Below are 20433 nucleotides of genomic sequence, written 5' to 3'. Positions count from 1 at the left end.
TTTACAAATTGACCTTAACAATGGTGGCTTTGCATACATGCGCTTAAAATCAGTCCGAAGAAATCCTATTTTTTTTTTACTTTTCTACTTATCTAATTTTCTATAAAATAATATTAAAAGGTGTGTGAAGATAGGGGAATCAACAGTCTGTTTCTATTCTAATGTTTCCAAAATTCACATTGAGTTTGTCAATTTCTTCTTTTGAAATAATGGTATTCCTAGTATTGGAAGGAAGCTGGCATCAGTTTTTGTTTAATTTTTAAAATAGTTTTAATGTTTAATTTTGATTTACTGTATTATAGCACGACTGGGTGTTGTTGTTGTTGTTTTTTGTTGTTGTTGTTGTTGTTCAGTTGTTTTGTTGTTGTTTTTTCAAAAGTTTAGCAATTTTGGTTTTTTTCCAAAATTTTGAAAAGTTTCAATTTTGACTATGATTTAATTCGTTGACTGACAAAATACTAATGAATATGACGTGAAAAACTGTTTTAGATATTACATCGGGGTATTCTCAAAACTTCACGTTTCTCTGTTATATTTTGCTAACTTCTACACGGTGTAACAGACATACGCCTAAATATTTTACAAGAAGAAATATTTCCACCACTCTATTGTTCCATGCAGAACCAGCAGCCAGACATCAATTATAACAGAATATAATAGTTAATGTACTAATTCTATTCATTAATTGTGTTCAGAGGAGATAGCACAATGCCTCTGCTTAAATTATTAAATAAGCAACGCATATGATAACAAAATTCTATTGTCCTTAAGTTCGAAAAAAAGACTTCATTGTTTCAAGCAGCTCGACCCTATATGCAAACTCCACGACGTACCCTAGAACTGATTATAAATTTTGACATTTTTAGGAATAATTTAAGGACAATAGCCGATTGATCATGATAACAATATGTAGCTAGATCATAGGCGTAGGAGCCGGGGAGGGGGCAGGGGGCCCCAAAGCTAGGGTAGGGGGGACTATAGTTTGGCCTCTGCAATATTTTGGAAAAGAGATATAACTTGCAGTCTAATATAACATTTATTTAGAATCATATAATTCTTTTCAACCTGATTTCTGATTTGCATTTGGCCTTTCTTTGCATTCTGACTTGCCTAGGATTGTTCGATTATATTTTATAAAAAGAGTATAATATCTAGCGCATCACTACAGTTCCGATTTGAGCGTCTGCAAAAACGTTGTAAGTATTTAGCCTGTTTACGCATGTAAACGTTATGTATTTACATTTTTCATGGTCTATTCAAGGGAAATAATTTCAACAACTTTATATCACAAGTAGACAAATGCAGCGCTATTCGTTTGTATCTCCAGGGCTTCAACCGAATACTTTTGAAAAATGGCACTCTTGATTCAGAACAATACATATTATGACCGATTAAGTAACACCATTGTGTTGTTTATTAGTTTATTAGAAATGCATCAGAATAACTCAATGACTGCCAAAACACAGGGGCTTGAGGAGGCCTATGGCCCTTTTGGCCCCTGGACAAAGTTTTGTAATGAATGCACCGGGGATCCCTGGCCAGACCCCCCCCCCGTCGAAAAGGTTTCCCCCCCCCCCCCCCCCCCCCCCCACCAGTTAAATTCGCTCCTACGCCTATGTAGATATAAATGTAAACATATAATGGCTCTGTTTTGACTGGACTACAAAAAATGTAACAAATCGATCCCTTCCTGAGACTGTTGTGCTAAAAGACAGAATTACATATAATTTTGCCTTGTTATAAAATGAACAAGAATTTAAAATACACCGGGTCAGTAGCTGACTGTAGCAGAATTGTGACAGATATTATTTCATATACTTACTAGACGACGCAAGCACCTGGAGCAATTTGTACTTGTTTATTATACATTGTTTCCCTTTTCCGGTTCATACAAAAATAATTGTCCGTCCTTTTTTAAGAAAAGAAAATAGTCCCAAGCCTTGGTTTAGTTAAGTGCAGCAAAATTCATACACTTCCTTTGCGTCTATATGTGATTAAAACGGTTTCACATACTGCAAATATTTTCCAACATGCAACAATTAATATTTCATTTCATTTTAAAATATTAACAATCCGCGTGTTTGTTAAAGAAAGTATATCGTTGTTCTCCATCGATCGAGAAGTTTCCTACATGTTATAATCCATAAAAGTTCTCGTTTATATACGAGTTTCTCTAATTATTTAATGCGTATATTATAACAATAAAAGAGTTTCATTTCCAAGTTCAGCGACTGTGCGCATTGTGTTACGTCCACTAGTATCTTCTTCCGACAACTGTGTTTCATTCTATTGTACAGCTAGTATTTGTTCCTTAGACACCGATTCCAGTTTTAAATCAGAATCTATTCATTTTTATTCAATTGTTAAAACTTTAAAAGGCAGACTAGTTACTTGAAACTCCACTATATCCAATTTGATATTTAAATGAACCAGTCCACCCACTTGACTTTGTAAACATACACTTTTTTCAGCTCTTTCAATTGAGTGGAATTATTTAAATTAACGTCATGATTTGGTATATCCAGTTGATCCGACGTATTGTGTGTACATTTCCAACAATAATATTGAAAAGTCCTTCGTGTTCCCTTTGATCACAAGAAATAATCCAATAAATATGAATCAACGTTAAAAAATCCTGCATTATTACAATAAACAAATATTTAAAATGTTATAAAAACTAAATTTGCAAACGATTTAATCGCCCGATAGACAATTTAAATATATTACCGTTGAGTGTTAGGTACAAGGGCCTTGTTTTGCAATTTCACTTTACGAGATACATAATGTGCTTAACATCAATATTAACCTTTCCGCAACAAAAGAACATGTCAAATCCATTTCAAAGCCTTGAAAAATTACCAATTAAACGTCTAAATTATGGCGAACACGTTCAACAATTTTGAAGAGCATTTTACTTCTTATTTTTCTCATTTTCAATATCAATTGGTTATTGATCGGCCTTCAGTAAATAATGCCGCACTTCCATTTGATTATTTACTTCGTATAATGCAGTTGTCGGTTTTAAATTAATTGGCTGAAATACGAGAATCTGGTATTTTTTCAATGAAAGAGAAACCATAAAACCTGTATTGAAGAAGGGAAAACACTTCATTGTGATCAAAGAATAAGAATAATGTTTTCATGCATATAGTCTTTTTTTATGTTCAGGTCTTTTTATACTAGGGTTCTTTTTCAGATGACAGGGAAATTAGACCTGCCTGTGAATATAGAGGCATGTTTTTAATTGAAACGATATGATGTTATCTGTGATTATTACATTCGTGATGGCATACACTACAAGTATAATTGCTGTCTAACGGCACCTGAAGTGAACGTTGACAGAAATATACCAGATGATATTCGTATACATTGTAGACCGTTTTTATGGAACAGAATTAGGGCAAAAACTGCATTGTGCTTTCGTATATCCATTTTTGCGATTTACTTGTATGCATTTGTGATTCTCATGTTCACATGCTTCCTTCTGACATCCCATTTTGCTTTGTTACATGACCATTTGTGCATCCTGTGTTTGCGTGTTTCTTTCTAATATTCATACATGCTTAATTCTGAGAAATGATCTGTGCTTGCTTCATTTTTCTAAAATATTCGTGTTGCTTTCGGACATGCTATAATCTGACAAACTACATCCATCATTCGGTTTATTTACTAGTGATTACTTGCATTGTGTCTTCTTTGGAGCGTCAAAGGTGTATGCTTATTGATGAAAAGAACATAAGTGGTTCCTAAAATGTTTAAATGCAAGGAGTTTTGATGCTTACATATAAATTTAGCTGTGGGTTATGATGCGTTGTGACAACATACATTTTTACATTCTCAAATTCTTGTTCAAGTGGAGATAACCCCCTTGTACTAAAATACGGAAACACACGAACTGTACCGAGAGTGTTAAGACTACACGTCCGGTAACCGGACAAACAACAAAATTATTTTCTGAAATAGACATAGTTTTCGAAACACTACCTTTACTATTGTGTAGCAGATATTTATAACGCGCTTTAAATAGCCTACACAGCATAATTATGTCAACTGAATTAACTGTCTCCCCACATACGCAGACGAGCGTATATCTGATAGCCTTAAATTGAGATGTAATGTAGCGCTACATCTGTATCAGTAGTATTTTTAGCTCACCTGTTTTGTGATCGCTCAATGTCCGGCGTCTGTCTGATTAAATCTAAGTTGAGTTTGAGTATAGATCATCTAGGGTCAAATACTAGGTCACTAGGTCAAATTATAGAAAAAAAATGTGTATGCGATAGAGGCTGTATTTTTCAATTGATTTTCATGAAATTTTGTTAGAATGATTGCCTTGATAAAATCTAGGAAAAGTTTGAAAATGGGATCAAAAACTAGGTCACTAGGTCAAATCAAAGAAAAACTTTGTGTATGCTATATAGGCTGTATTTTTCAATTGATCTTCATGAAATTTTGTCAGAATGATAATCTTGATGAAATCCAGAAAGAACTGGAAAATGGGTCATCTGGGGTCAAAAACTAGGTAACTAGGTCAAATCAAAGAAAATCCTTGTGTATGTGATAGAGGCTGTATTTTTTAATTTATCTTCATGGTTAGAATGATTGCCTTGATGAAGTCTAGGTTAAATTGAATATGGGTCATCTGGGGTCAAAAACTAGGTCACTAGGTCAAATTATAGAAAAATTTTGTGTATGCGATAGAGGCTGTATTTTTCAATTGATTTTCACGAAATTTGGTCAGAATGATTGTCTTAATAAAATCTAGATTGAGTTTAAATATGGGTCATCTGGGGTCAAAAAGTAGGTCACTAGCTCAAATCAAAGAAAAACCTTGTGTATGCGATAGAGACTGTATTTTTCAATTGATCTTCATGAAATTTGGTCAGAATGATTGCCTTGATGGAATCTAGGTCAAGTTTGAATATGGGTCATCTGGGGTAAAGAAACTAGGTCACTAGGTCAAATCAAAGAAAAACCTTGTGTATGCGATAGAGACTGTATGCAATTGATCTTCATGGAAATTTGTCAGAGTGACTGCCTTGATAAAATCTAGGTCAAGTTTGAATATGGGTCATCTTGGATCAAAAACTTGGTCACTAGGTCATATCTAAGGAAATACTTGTTTAAACTCAAGAGACCACATTTTTGGTCCAATTTTAATGAAAATAGGTCAGAATATTTGTTTCCATGAAATCACCAAGTTGAACATGTTTACACTGTTATGGTATGTTTCTCAGGTGAGCGGCCTAGGCCATCTTGGCCCTCTTGTTTACTTTATAACTTACGACTAAAATTTTACTCGGCCAACGCGGTATCACCGGCAGCACCGAAACTTTTTAAGTTCAACACTCTTATATACATAATTATCAATTAAAGTAGCTGCCTGTCAAAAAAGTTGCTTTTAAATGCTGCTTTTAACAAGAGCTGTCCGTAAAACAGCCAATGCTTGACTATTCAAATTGTTGTCCCAGAAGCAGGAATATTACCCTAAATGTTAAAATATCTATATAGAGTTTCAATCCAGTATCTGTATTTAAGGTTTGAAGGTAGTAACTTGTATGCAAAAAGTTAACCGGGATTTTCTAAGTCTAAAAAGGGGCATAATTTGGCCAAAATACACGTCAGAGTTATGGGACTTGATGCTATCACCTAATTTTATAACCCCGAAGACACATGTGAAGTTACAATTCAATATCTGCATTAGTTTTGGAGATAGTTACTTGCACGCAAAACTTTAACCAGGATTTTCTAAGTCTAAAAGGGGGTATAATTAAGCCAAAATACATGTCAGAGTTATGAAACTTGACCTAGTGAGGTTGGTAATTGACCTACAAAAAGAAAAAAATAAGTTTCAAAACCATATGCCTTGAAGTAATAGCTATATGTACTTTGCAACCAAAACTTTAACCAGGATTTTCTTAGTCTAAAAAGGGGAATAATTTGGCCAAAATACATGTCAGAGTTATGGGACCTGATGCTATCACCTAGTTTTATAACCCCGAAGACACATGTGAAGTTTCAATTCAATACCTGCATTAGTTTTGGAGATAGTAACTTGCCCGCCAGATTTTCTAAGTACAAAAGGGGCATAATTTGGCCAAAATGCATGTCAGAGTTATGGGACTTGGTGCTGTCACCTAGTTTTATAACCGAAAAGACACATGCGAAGTTTCAATTCAATATCTGCATTAGTTTTGGAGATAGTAACTTGCATGTAAGACTTTAACCAGGATTTTCTAAGCCCAAAAGGGGGCTTAATTTGGCCAAAATATATGTCAGAGTTATATGGACTTGACCTAGTGAGGTTGGTAATTGACCTAGAAAAAGGAAAAATAAGTTTCAAAAATATATGCCTTTAAATGATAGCCTTATGTAGTTGCATGCAAAAGTTTAACCAATGCGTGACGCCGACGCCGACGCCAGGGTGAGTAGAATAGCTAGACTATTCTTTGAATAGTAGTGCTAAAACGAATGGTATCTCAATTGACGTAATGCAATAAGTAAGATGCGTACATGTTTGATGATACACAGGCCTTTTCGAACTTGATTACCGGGCGCTTAGACAAATCAAACAGGTTAGGTCCGGTCACCGGACACTTAGCCAAAATGCGCAGTGTCGTATTTTTTTCCGTGACTTAGCGGAAGCTTCCGAGCACGAATATAAAAGCGCCCTCTGGTATCATAATGAGAAATGTACATTATGGTAACCTCATTATGCTTAGTGCTATGCTGCATTCTGCATTGTGACAAGTGAGATTGTGTTTGTTTAAAACTTTGTTAGCTATTCATGCGTACGAGTAAGCACATTCAACCTGTCCAGGAGCCATTTCTGTCCATATCATCAGCATATAGACAACATAAACACATAGGGAAGGTGTGTCTAGGTTAACCACAAGCTAATACACCGAGTGATGCATGTAACATTGCAGCATGACCGAAAGCAAGATAATGTCATAGACTAATAGCCGGGGAGCCAAGGCATGAAAAAATGGATTTACCTGTCCGGCCATGCTATAGTCAGTTTCTATACATATTATGAAAGTACAAAGTCTCGCGGATCAGAAAAATCGGGCCTGCAAAACAAAAGCTCTTGCGAAATTTGAGAATATCAAGGGGAGATAACTCTGTATATTTGCAGTTTTTTAAGCATCAAATCGTTATTTTACTAACAAAACATGGCATCATGTATCTAAAATAAGTTCAAATATATATCTTTTAACATTGCTTTTACGCATAAGGCTTATGCTTGAAAAATACGCAAAATGTACTCATTTTATATACATTTTATTATAAGATTTGGCACCTAAAATACCAGAGAATAAAATAAAAATATTTAACCTAAAATTTACAGTATGAAGAAGTAACCTTTAAAATGGTTTTATTTCTCAAAGTCATTTATTAATACCGCTGCGAAACAGTCTGTTAGAGTAGAAAATCATCTAGATACTCTAGTTCAGGTTTGGCTAAGAAATACGCAAATCCGGGGTATTTTATGTACCCCACCCACTTTATATAATGCAAAAATGTATAATAAAAATATTCGACCAACAACCAAGAAGATATATTCTTTTTATCACGTATACAATAGAATCTATATGTTTGATCATATAAAGCTGGATGAGGGGTATTTAAAAGATTTTAAACAGAAAAAGGGGGTAGGAAAACCTATGTATTTTACAACCGATAATTAGAATTAACAACCCGTTGTTAAATAAGAGCAACACTAATGGAAGTCGATGAAACCTTTTCTTGCAAACTATTCATTTAGAAAGTAATTTATTTAAATACTCTTTCGTGCAATCTAGTTTGGTTTTGGCTAAGAAATACGCTAATACGGGGTATTTTATGTACTCCACCCACTTTATATAATGCAAAAAATGTATAATAAAAATATTCGACCAACAACCAAGAAGATATATTCTTTTTATCACGTATACAATATAATCTATATTTTTGACCATATAAAGCTGGATGAGGGGTATTTAAAAGATTTTAAATAGAAAAATGGGGTAGGAAAACCTATGTATTTTACAACCGATAATTAGAATTAACTATCCGTTATTAATTAAGAGCAACACTAATGAAAGGCGATGAAACATTTACTTACAAATTGTTTAGTTGGAAAGTAATTTAATTAAATACTCTTTCGTGCAATCTACTCCAGGCGTGGCTAAGAAATACGCAAAACCGGGGTATTTTATGTACCCCACCCACTTTATATAATGCAAAAAGTGTATAATAAAAATATTCGACGAAAAATCAATGAGATATATTCTTTTTATCACATATACAATATAATTTATATTTATGACAATTTAAAGATGGATGAGGGGTATTTAAAAGATTTTAAATAGAAAAAGTGGGTAGGAAAACTTAAGTATTTTACAACCGATAATTAGAACAAACAACCCATTATTTACCCTTTAATAAATACAAGCATCAATAATAAAAGGCGACGAAATCTTTACTTGCTAACTATTCATTTGAAAGTTAATTATTTAAATACTCTTTTGTGCAATTTTGTCAAAATTGTGAAACTGTATGGGTATGAACATTACCCCGCCCATCTAAAACTATGTATAAAATGTGATTGATCGATCAATACAGTTTTTACAAATTAACAAAGTATAAATGCTTGCTTCGGGGTTGTACATATCTGTTTTTATCTTTCTCATGATAAACAGATAGATGGAATGTAGTTCTATGTGCTGAATGTAATGTAGAAATTTGACATAATGTGTAACTTTAATGTTTATAAACTGAGACATTTTGAATAATCTTTACTATTCAGAAGATTTTAAAACTAATTAATGTAATAATAATTCATTATATCACTATTCAAGAAGTTTTACAAATCGTACAAAAAAGTCGTAATTATATCCCCCAAACATATATATTTCAAATGGATTCTATCAGAGTTTTAGCTCACCTGTTACGTAGTGACACAAGGTAAGCTTTTGTGATCGCCTTTGTCCGTCCATACGTCCGTCCACAACTACTTGTGAACACGATAGAAACCACATTTTACTATTGATTTTAATCAAACTTGCGCGCAACTTGTATAAGAGCTAGGAGACGAGGGAGGAAATCTACTGGCCACCAGGAACAATAAAAAGAAGTCAATGCAACCTTTCAAGGTTATGCATTGGAATGCAGAAAGACTCCTCAATAAGAAAATGAATTAGAGAACATATTGTTTGATAAGGACATTCAGGTCTGCTGCATCGAAGAGATTCACCTTAGCGAGGACAAATCCTTCAATGTTAAGAGGCTACCAGTGCTTCCGTTGTGACAGGTTGGGTAGGAGCAAGGGAGGAATCCTAACACTGATGAGAAACAACATAGCAACTTGTATTGGTATAAAATCTCGCTTTGAAAACTGACCAAATACCATAATGGGTTCCAGAGTTAGGGCCCCTTAAAGAACCAAAAGTTTCTGTTTTGGCTTGTGAACAGGGTAGAGACCACATTTTGCAATTGATTTTAATCAAACTTGCACATAAATTCTATTGGCATAATATCTCGGTTCCTGTTAAAAACTGGTGAGATCCCATAATGTGTTCTAGAGTGGTGGTCCCTTAAAGGGCCAAAATTTGCCATGTTGGCTTTTATAGCCACACAGGCACTTCACTGTATAGTTTGATTTGAAACAAACTTGCGAAATATCTTTAACAGCAATAAATCTTGCATTCCATGATGACTTCATCAGATCAAATCATAGGTTCCAGAATAACGACCCCTATTTGAACACCTAAAGTGCCAAAATTTGTTAATTGTTGTATTATGAACAGGCTAGAAATGGCATTTTACGTTTGACTTTAACCACACTTACGACTTAAGTCACGATACGATCTCGGTTCAGTTCGAAAACCGATTTGATTGACCTTTTAACCATAAAGAGGTTTCATATATGCTTTGATCTGACACAAACTTGCAAACTTGATAATCTTAAGTTTGAAACTGGATTATGTGGGGTCAAAAACTAGGTTACCAGGTCAAATAAAAGGAAAAGCTTGATAGCACCGTACAAGCCACATTAATGATGCTATCTTAATGAAATTTGGTCAGAATGTTTGTGTTGATGATTCCTATGCCAAGTTAGAAACTGGGTCATATGGGATTAAAAACTAGGTCACAAGCTAAAATCAAACGAAAAGGCTGTTAACATTCTTGAGGTCATATTAATTACCCTATCTTCATAAAACTTGGTCAAAATATTTATCTTGATGATCCCTAGGCCAAATGTAACAGGTGAACGATATACATGACCGTTCTTTCTCAGAAAATGGTAGTATAAGTCTTAGATAATCTAAATTATAAACTTATTGAATGGCTTGTTTGCCATTACTTATAAATTACCTGGTATATTGCTCTATGTCTGGATGACAAACAACAAATAATTTTGAATATTGATAGGTAAACCCTTCAATTAGTGTTTTTATACATGACATTAGAATTAAACATTTGTTTTTTTTTCACGAATTGAACAACAAAGTGCCATGAACCAAGTATTTATACAGAGTCATATCATTTTAGATAACATCTACTGGTTTGGCACTAAAGGCTATAATAGTAATTAGAATTTTATTTATATGCGGTCCATCTGGAGCACAATTTTAGTTACACATTCCTGCAGTACTAACGACAAATAGTTACATCTGTACGTGCAATTTAAGTAGACATTAACACAATACTTCATAATACCATGCGTAACAATTTTCCGATCTGTATATAGAAATACTGGTATCAATTTAAACTTTACAGCTACACCACAAAAATGATTTTATCTCGTACTATAACTTGCACTGGCAGTGTAAATGTTAATACGTTATATTATTTAACTTTAAATATGTGATTTTAGACTGCAACAGTTCAATATGTCTTTTTCACAACTTATACACTAGTATTAATCAAATTCATCTAATTCTGTGTCAAACAGACTGTGTTTTATTCTGCGACACAATGCATTGCATTACACCAGTAGGATACGGTGTATTTTATATTAGATTTGGCGCAGATACAATATCTTAAGCATTTTCCATTCGTGCCTTTACAGAATAAAGTCTGGTTTCCGTTCAATGACGTTAAAAATCAGCTATCATTGAATTTAAAAGAATTATTTTCTGCGGTCAGTAAATGAGCAATATTGTTTTGCGACAATTTAACTGATCAAGGAAAAAGGTCACAACTACCTAGCTCAAGTCTAATATGATTACCACTCAGTAAATAAGGAACGTTTGCCTGTCAATCCCCTTAAAATGTAATGTCTGTAGTCTGTACAAGACTCCTGATGTTAATAAGGTCAAGGTTAATGTTATAAAATTAGAACTTACACTCCCCTTTGCCTTCAACAAACCTCATGGGGATATATGTTTTTTACAAACACCCCTTCTTTATATCATATTTTATATAACTTCAGATAAATTCCATCGTTATATGAGCCGCACGATGAGAAAACAAACGTAACTACTTGTATTTGTGACCAGTATAGATCCAGAAAACAAACATAGTGCATTTGCGACCAACATCGATCCAGACCAGTCAGGGCCCATGCTGTTCGCTTTCAAAGCCTATTGCAATCAGAGAAACCGTTAGCGAATAGCATGGGTCCTGACCAGACTGTGCGGATGCGCAGTCTGGTCTGGATCGATGCTGGTCGTAAATGCACTATGTTGGTTTTCTTATGGTGCGGCTCATATTTAGTGCAAATCACCTTAATAATAATTCTAAGATATGTTTTAAAATTAGTAAAGAGTAACTGCCCTTGACGTTTCATTTAGCAGTTGGATAAGTTTTGCAGTCACGAACTTTCCAAAAAAATCAGCATTTAACCATAATCATTTGAAGAGAACATCGGACTAGCAATATCGTTTTCCGTGCATTTTCGCTATTTTTGCCCCTATGGTATAATCATTTGCCTTATTCAAGGTGGGTTGGTGAATAAATTACTACTGTTTTTTGGATTTGACAAACATGCAAACGAAAGTTACTAATAATTTAAATGAGATAGTAAAAAATTAAAGTTTGAATGTAAAGGTTTCAGTACTTTTCGGTAGTGTTGCTTGCATTTTATCACATCACAATGAACAGGTTGTTAATTCTAATTATTGGCTACTGTTTTTAATCTATAATCTCTTAAATACTCCGAATTCATCTATAAGTTGTCAAAATATAGATTATATTGTATACGTGACAAAAAGAATATCTCTCCTTGATTGATGGTCGAATATTTTTATTATACATTTTTTTTTCATTATATAAAGTGGGTGGGGTAAATAAAATACCACGGATTTGCGCTTTTTGTCGCCAACCCTAAACTAGATCGCACGAAAGAGTATTAAAATGAATTTCTTTTCAGACGAGTAGTTTGCAAGTAAAGGTTTCATCCCTTTCATTAGTCTTGCTCGTATTTGTCAAATGGTAAATAACAGGTTGTTAACTAATTATCGGTTGAAAAAGGCATCATTTTCATATCCCTTTTTCCTTTAAAATCTTTTAAATACCCCAGGCCTCATCCATCTTTAAATTGTCAAGAATATGCATTTCGTTGTATGCGTGATAAAAAGTGTATATCTCCTTTATTTTGGTCGAATATTTTTATTATGAATTTTTTGCATTATATAATTATAATATTATAAAGTGGGTGGGGTACCCCCTTTTTCTACTTAAAATCTTTTAAATTCTAATCATCCAGCTTTATATGGTCAAAAACATAGATTATATTGTATACGTGATAAAAAGAATATATCTCATTGATGTTTTGTCCAATTTTTCTATTATACATTTTTTTGCATTATATAAAGTGGGTGGGGTACATAAAATACCCAGGATTTGCGTATTTTTTAGCCAAACCTGAACTAGATTGCATTATAGTGTATCTAAATAAATTACTTTCCAAATAAATAGTTTGCAAGTAAAGGTTTTTTCGACTTCCATTAGTGTTGCTCTTATCTAATAACGGGTTGTTTATTCTAATTATCGGTTGTAAAATACATGGCTTTTCCTACCCCCTTTTTCTGTTTAAAATCTTTTAAATACCCCTCATCAAGATTTATATGGTCAAAAATATAGCTTATATTGTATACGTGATAAAAAGAACATATCTTCTTGGTTGTTGGTCGAATATTTTTATTATACATTTTTTGCATTATATAAAGTGGGTGGGGTACATAAAATACCCCGGATTTGCGTATTTCTTAGCCAAACCTAAACTAGAGTATCTAGATGATTTTTTATTCTAACAGACTGTTTCGCAGCGGTATTAATAAAGGACTTTGAGAAATAAGACTATTTTAAATGTTACTTCTTCATACTGTAAATTTTAGGTTAAATATTTTTATTTTATTCTTTGGTATTTTAGGTGCCAAATCTTATAATAAAATGTACATAAAATGAGTACATTTTGCGAATTTTTCAAGCATAAGCCTTATGCGTAAAAGCAATGTTAAAATATATATTTGAACTGATTTTAGAAACATGATGCCATGTTTTGTTAGTAAAAGAGCGTTTTGAATCTTAAAAAAAACTGCAAATATACAGAGTTATCTCCCCTTAATATTCCCAAATTTCGCAAGAGCTTTTGTTTTGCAGGCCCGATTTTTCTGATCCGCGAGACCTTGCACTTTCATAATATGTATAGAAACTGACTATAGCATGACCGGACAGGTAAATCCTGTTTCTAGGCACTTTTCGCACTTTTGGCTCCCCGGCTATAATGAAGAAGTAACCATGATATTAAAATGAAACAATTAAGCATGTATGAATGTCAGAAAGGAACACATAAACATAAGATGCACAAATGGACATGTAACAATGCAAAATGGGATGACCGAAAGAAGCATGTGAACAGAAGAATAACAAATGCATATATGTAAATAGCAAGATTGGATATACGAAAGCACAATGCAGTTTTTGCCCTAATTCTGTTCCATACGTTTTTAGATAATAGAGCCAAATTGACATCATTTTATGTTACGTGGAATGCAAACTTATCCGACTTTTTCAGACTTTTTTTTAAGAAGTACGTAACGATACTGATAATATGGTACCACAAATGTCTCTTTCAGTCGATTAAACGTACTTACATGCCCAGTTCCGAAGTATCACTTTCAACAAAATTGTCGTCTGATGAGTAGAATTCATTCTTCTGCAGTTCGGAGTTCTCCTCTCTTGGAACTGACACGCATGTGTTCTTGGCCGATGTCAAAGTCGTTGACGAATCAAAACCATCTATGCTCACCGTCTCGGCTTCCTTTTTCCATGATGACAAGTTCCGAGATGGAGGAAAATCAAGATCCGATCTTTTCTTTGCGCTTAACCTTTTCCTCTTGACAATTTCTGTATCTGTTACAATCCTTTCCTCTAAACCCTTTTGCACCTTACTTTCATTTTTTCCAACTGTATCGCTCCTACTACGCCGGACTTCGAATTCTATACACATTTCTTCTCTTCCATCCGATTCCGTATACATTTTTGATGCCGCAAACGTCAGTTGCGTCGATTTAGGCGCATCTTTTCTTGTAGAGCTAGCTGATTTGGGTGCCGATAGTTTCGTAAAAATGGGTGGTAATTGTAAGTTGCTGTTGCTGCTGTGTGTATTCAAGTCGGTGTTGCCTACAATATAAATATTCAGATTAACCTACATGCACTTTCAAGTCACATCAAATACTAAGGTTTGGTCGAGTTTCAAAATGGTTATCTTTCTTACGAAAAGGACAGGTTAATCTTCAGTATAAAACTTCTTAGTCAGTCCCAAGTGGATTCAAGCTCAAAACCTTCACAGTCCGTTCCTCGTTCCACCATTAATACACATTTCCTGGTGTTAAAAACGAACTTTAATGACATACCTTATCTATCTAACTATTTTTAGTATACCACTGGTATTTTTTCTTACCTTCTTTATGTTTTGATTGGATGAAACATTTGACCAGGTGCCGTGAAAACCATGCATTGACAGAATCTTCAATTTAATTAGTATTTGTACTTGATATTTCTATCATGGAATGTACGGTATCTACCAAGCCTCTAACAATAGCAAAATCAATTCTCATGGCAGTTCTAGAAAAACATATCATCTCAGAAATGCTTTATACCGATACCTGTTTAAGGTGCTTTGTATTTCAATCAATTATAACATAGTAAACTGAGGGCATTCAAACAGATAACGCGGAACAATTCAATATCTACATGTCATATTTTTCATTTTTTTGTACATTTACATCGATCGGTTATTGAAATCAATTTATATAATACGCTCTAGCTTCATTATCTATTTGATACTTTATTTGTTTTATGGTAATATCCTACCTCAATAATGAACGGTTTTTTGCATACTTTGCGCAGTCTTAGCACTAGGATTACGCTTAAAGCGACTCGTGCACATATTTTAGGCGATTTATTTTTTTTTCTAAAAAAATCCATAAAATGTGGGTGCTGTGAAAATGACCAGTATTATAAACTTACTGGCCTGTGACTTTTGTAAGATGTTTTACTAAATAACCTTGTAACTATTGCGCAGAATTGCGTAAATTGTTGCAACGCTTTTGAAGTACATTTAATGGAGTAAAGCCAACAGCCTTCCAGCTTTTATTAACAAAATCTAAAACTTATATTCTCTCACTTTATCATCTAAATTTCATATAATACAAATCTATGCCAAACTTAGTTGAAAAATAAAAATTAGCCAGTCTGTGGGAGAGTAGCTTTATTCGCAAAATAAAATCCGTTTGGATCAAAATAGAAAATACATATATTGTAAAAGGACATAATATTATTTACCATTCTAAAACAAATGAAGGTTTACTACAAACATGTGTTCAGGCGGTTTTACATTTTATTTTGTGCACGTTTATGACCTGTACATTTCCCGTGCACAATTAAATTTGGTTTTCCTGTCGAGTCAAAAATGGCACATTATTGGTAGGGTGACTTCGGCCAAGAAAGTCCACTATTTCTAGGGGGAACCCGGACCCAATTTTTAACAAGACATGTTATATACCGAAATGTTTGTAAAAGTTTGTAGATTCTGAAAGTACCGGCATAAATTGGCATGAATGATGGCGAGCTAAGAAATCCAAGATGGCGTCCAAGATGGCCGCCATAAAATGAAAAAAGTGTTTTATGTAAAAAATAAGATTTTCTTCATTCACTTTTGATGAAATAAACTGCTGGCATGCATTGTTTTGTAGAATTATTGCAACGCACCTTTCATGAATTGTAAAACATTTAAAGGTAAAAAAAAATATGTCAAAAGACCAGATTCCTGCTAAAAATAAAAATTTTACCCATTCATTTCTCACTTATTTGTAGTTTTGAAAATTAGAACTTATAAATCCTTTTGAAAGAACTCAAAGAATAGCACAAAAGGATTATCTGATACAAAGAATGACAATTATTTATTGTAAAAGGTACTCGTACTAATGTGCCTTTATATGCGCATTACAAGCAGGTAAACAGAAAAAGTACTTGAAGAAGTTGAAACATATGGATACATGTCTCTAATTTTCTTCCTCGAGTAATGCAGGTATGAAAAAAAATGTTCTAGTTCTATTTTATGTTTTGTATTCCCCAAGGATAGGGATTTTTAACCATTATGGGTTCAGAGCATCAGAATAGCTATACATATTTGGTTCATTTACGGTAATTGTTTTAAATTCTGTATATTAGTACATTTATTTATATTTATTACCATGGACACGGATAATGTGGTATTATCCATAGACAGGTTTTCAATGCTATTCAATTATTGTGCGCATATTGCCTCAAGCAAAGATTTGCATACAAAATAGAGTATATTTTTGCATAACTTGAAATATATGCACCTTGTCGATAGAACATTATAAAACGTTTTTAAAGATGTTTTTCACAATTATTTCTAGCGGACAGATTTTTTTGTACCTTTGCATATTTATAGATTGATGTATGACAAGTTAAAATCAAAAATAAAAATAATAGGTACCCGTGCTTCTTTTTTTCAATATTCAAAGTTTATTAAGAACACCAAATCGGTATTTTTGTCTGAAGAAACAGTACATACATGTCATTATAAAACTACTGCAAACAATTATTTATTCGAAGTTTCACTCTGATATTACTGTTTATGCATCCGAATTAATAACACCACTATAACTATGCATAAAATGTCAACATATAGATATATTAACTCAGAAAAATTACTCTTGACAGATGTCGAAAGTATCTGAAACTGAGAAAAACACGAAGTATTTCTTTATGATATGAAAAATCTAGCGGACAGAATTTTTCCAAATTTTATATTATGTAAGCTAGAACTAAGACAAAAAAATCTAAACCAAAAAAATAATATCAACCCGTGCTTGTTTTCAAAAAAAAAAAAAATATTCACTCCACCCACAAAAGTATTTTTTCATTACCCCACCCACCTAAAAATTATGAACATTTTTTTTTCTTACAAAACAAATTGCACAATGTTATTATCAGTTCCTTAACCAATATTCTTACTCACATGCGGAATAATGCTCTTTTAAGGTTGCATGCCTCTAGGTCAAATACTTTTTGAGATACGTGCTACACAAGCTTTCACATCCCATTTACGTATATATTTGACCACGTCAAGGGACATAAATCTGTTTTTATTGAGTGAAACCTCAAATAAAAGCACTGGTGCACAACTTCGCATGCTGAATTTAATTCTTGTCTGGTTTCATGACTCTTGGCGCACATAATTTTGAGGTACATGCGACACAAATGTTTAGACCCTTTATGTATAATTTGACTATCAAGGGCCATAACTCTGGTCTTACTACGTGAAATGCGGGATGGGGCACAAAAAGTAAAACAACGTTTTTAGGAAGTCACATTTGAACTTGAAGGAGATATATCTACGTTAAGATTTTCTGGAATTTTATTTGACTTGGAGTCGGCTGCATCATTACTGGACAAAATAGTTTACTTTCAAATTGGCTGTCCACAATGTATTCGATTCGAGCACTTCCTACAACTACTCCTCCAGTAAAACACCATCACTTTTAAAGGTAAAATATGGATGCACGACCTATATTGTCAGTACATACGATATATTTTGCGCGAGTGCCCTCATATCCGACAATGATGCACTTTCAGCGGCGAATTCTGAACTTTACAGTGAATATCGCTTGCTGCGCGATTGAGCTGCGCACAAAATATTGTGATGAACTCCTTTAAAACGTTTCGACGTCACAGTCATTAAAAGTCTAATAAATCAGTTTTACAGGAGCTAAAAATATAAACATCGTCATATTTTCTAAACAAATATATAATCATATTCGATTTTAAATGTCAAAACTGAAAACAAATTGACACTACTACCCTGCTTAAACGTAAGAAAGATGCCATATATAAACTATATCTTCAAACCACTTTTCTAATAGTTGACTGATAACCTATCCCAAAACGGGATATGGTAGGTGGACAAAAATGTCGCCCCATTTTCGTTAGAGAAAGGGACATTGATCCTTTGATGCGTGTATGTGGTCGCACGGTCACATTTTTTTACAACGGTGTCCCTTTTTAGTGTGGTGAGAAATGTTCAGTGGGAAGGACTCTAAGTGTGCTGAGGTAACAATTTCTCAGTGATCATTTTTATTGCTCAGTGTGGAGTGATGACAGCTCTAAGTACTTTTCACAGAGCATTGATCATCTAGTAGTGTTCACTCTGAGTACTACCTACTGGGAAGTGTTCATGGTACTCTACTGTGAGTATTGCTGGGTAGTGGTCAAGGCACTGCGAGTACTGCTCACTGACTAGTGTTCACATTACCGTGAATACTGCTCACCGAGTAGTGTTCACGGCACCATGAGTACTGCTCACTGAGTAGTATTCGCGGTACTGTGAGTACTGCTCACTGAGTAGTGTTCACGGCGCCGTGAGTACTGTTGAGTTCACGGTACTGTGAGTATTGCTCACTGAGTAGTGTTAACGGCACCTTGAGTACTGCTCACTGAGTAGTGTTCACATTACCAGGAGTATTGCTCACTGAGTAGTATTCACGGAACTGTGAGTAGTGATCACGGCACTGTGAGTACTGCATACAGAGAATGAACTTAAGGACATGTTTTTGCATAAATACTTTTGAAATCTGAAAATTGTCCTGAAATCATATACTAAATATACTTTTATCTATCCGATATTTGAGTTTTATGATTATTTGACTCTTTGACCTGTAATCTGCGTAAGAATTTTAGGCAATTTATGTTAAAAAGATACTCATAAAATCTGACATATCGTAGTAAAGTATTAAACAGGAAATAATTAAAATTCATACGAAAATGAAGACATGATGGTGTGTTTAAAATTGTAGTCATCATTACTTTTGTGGCGGCCATCTTGGATGCCAGATCTCTATCATTTATGCCAATTTATGCCGGAAGCCTGATGAACTTCAGACCTTTACGAACATTTTGGTATATAACTTGCCTTGTTAAAATCTGGGTCCGGGTTCAACTTTTTGAATTGCCTAATTGTCGCCCAACCATATTATATAATATTTCCGATGACAAATAAATAGATAGGCATTATAATCTATAATACATACATCTGCGTTTATTTAAGTATTCTATGTATATTTTGAATGGATATATGAGCCGTGCCATGAGAAAACCAACATAGTGGGTATGCGACCAGCATGGATCCAGACCAGCCTGCGCATCTGCGCAGTCTGGTCAGGCTCCATGCTGTTCGCTTTTAAAGCCTATTTGAATTGGAGAAACTATTAGCGAACAGCATGGATCCTGACCAGACTGCGCGGATGCGCAGGCTGGTCTGGATCCATGCTGGTCGCATACCCACTATGTTGGTTTTCCCATGGCACGGCTCATATATTAAACATAAATTTTATTTTCTCTTGATTACACATACAGTCACTATGTTCATTCGTAATATTTACAGTCTTTAATTCATCAAGGTACTAATTTGACATTGTGAACCCATTTTAATGTCAAAGATGATTTTTTGCAGTACAAAGTTATCCGCATTTAGGGTATGCCTGCTAAAAATCTTCAAGTGTCACGGGGGATACAAATCAGTATACTTTTTTCGGTAATTCCGCCATTTTCGATAATATTCGTGTACATTTGCAACATTATTTTAGGGTAATTCATTATTTATTTCTCGTCTTCAAACATGTTACTTGTGTGGAAATAATATTTGTTAAATAGAATTAACTTGTGATTCAGTCCAGTTTGTGTGTCTATATATTTTCCATGTATAACAATAGTAATATTTTAAGATGATTTTAATAATTTCTTTAGTTAATAATGTTTTCTGTGAAAATACTAATAGACTAGCACGGCCTTATCGAAAAACACCGTGTGCAGTAATTTGCTGTTGGGAAAATGTTTAATGTTCCCTTTATATAAATCTAGGATCGTGCTTTGATACTAATGTACATTATGTAACCAAAAATGGAAGGACGGCTT

At 33.9% G+C, this 20433-nt stretch overlaps 1 protein-coding gene across 2 annotated transcripts in view; it reads right to left on the bottom strand.

The window, feature by feature from the left end:
* LOC123530058 (uncharacterized) overlaps window positions 1-20433 on the bottom strand; it is a 46707-nt gene that overhangs the window by 10805 nt on the left and 15469 nt on the right. For both annotated transcript variants that reach the window (XM_045310746.2, XM_045310747.2), the window contains one exon: window positions 14085-14613. In XM_045310746.2, coding sequence (XP_045166681.2) covers window positions 14085-14613 — 529 coding nt within the window. The remainder of the gene's footprint in view (window positions 1-14084; window positions 14614-20433) is intronic.

The sequence above is a fragment of the Mercenaria mercenaria genome, chromosome 13 (genome assembly GCF_021730395.1).
Source record: "Mercenaria mercenaria strain notata chromosome 13, MADL_Memer_1, whole genome shotgun sequence".
In the NCBI taxonomy this organism is placed as follows: Eukaryota; Metazoa; Mollusca; class Bivalvia; order Venerida; family Veneridae; genus Mercenaria; species Mercenaria mercenaria.
This window is presented reverse-complemented; position numbering and strand designations above follow the sequence as displayed.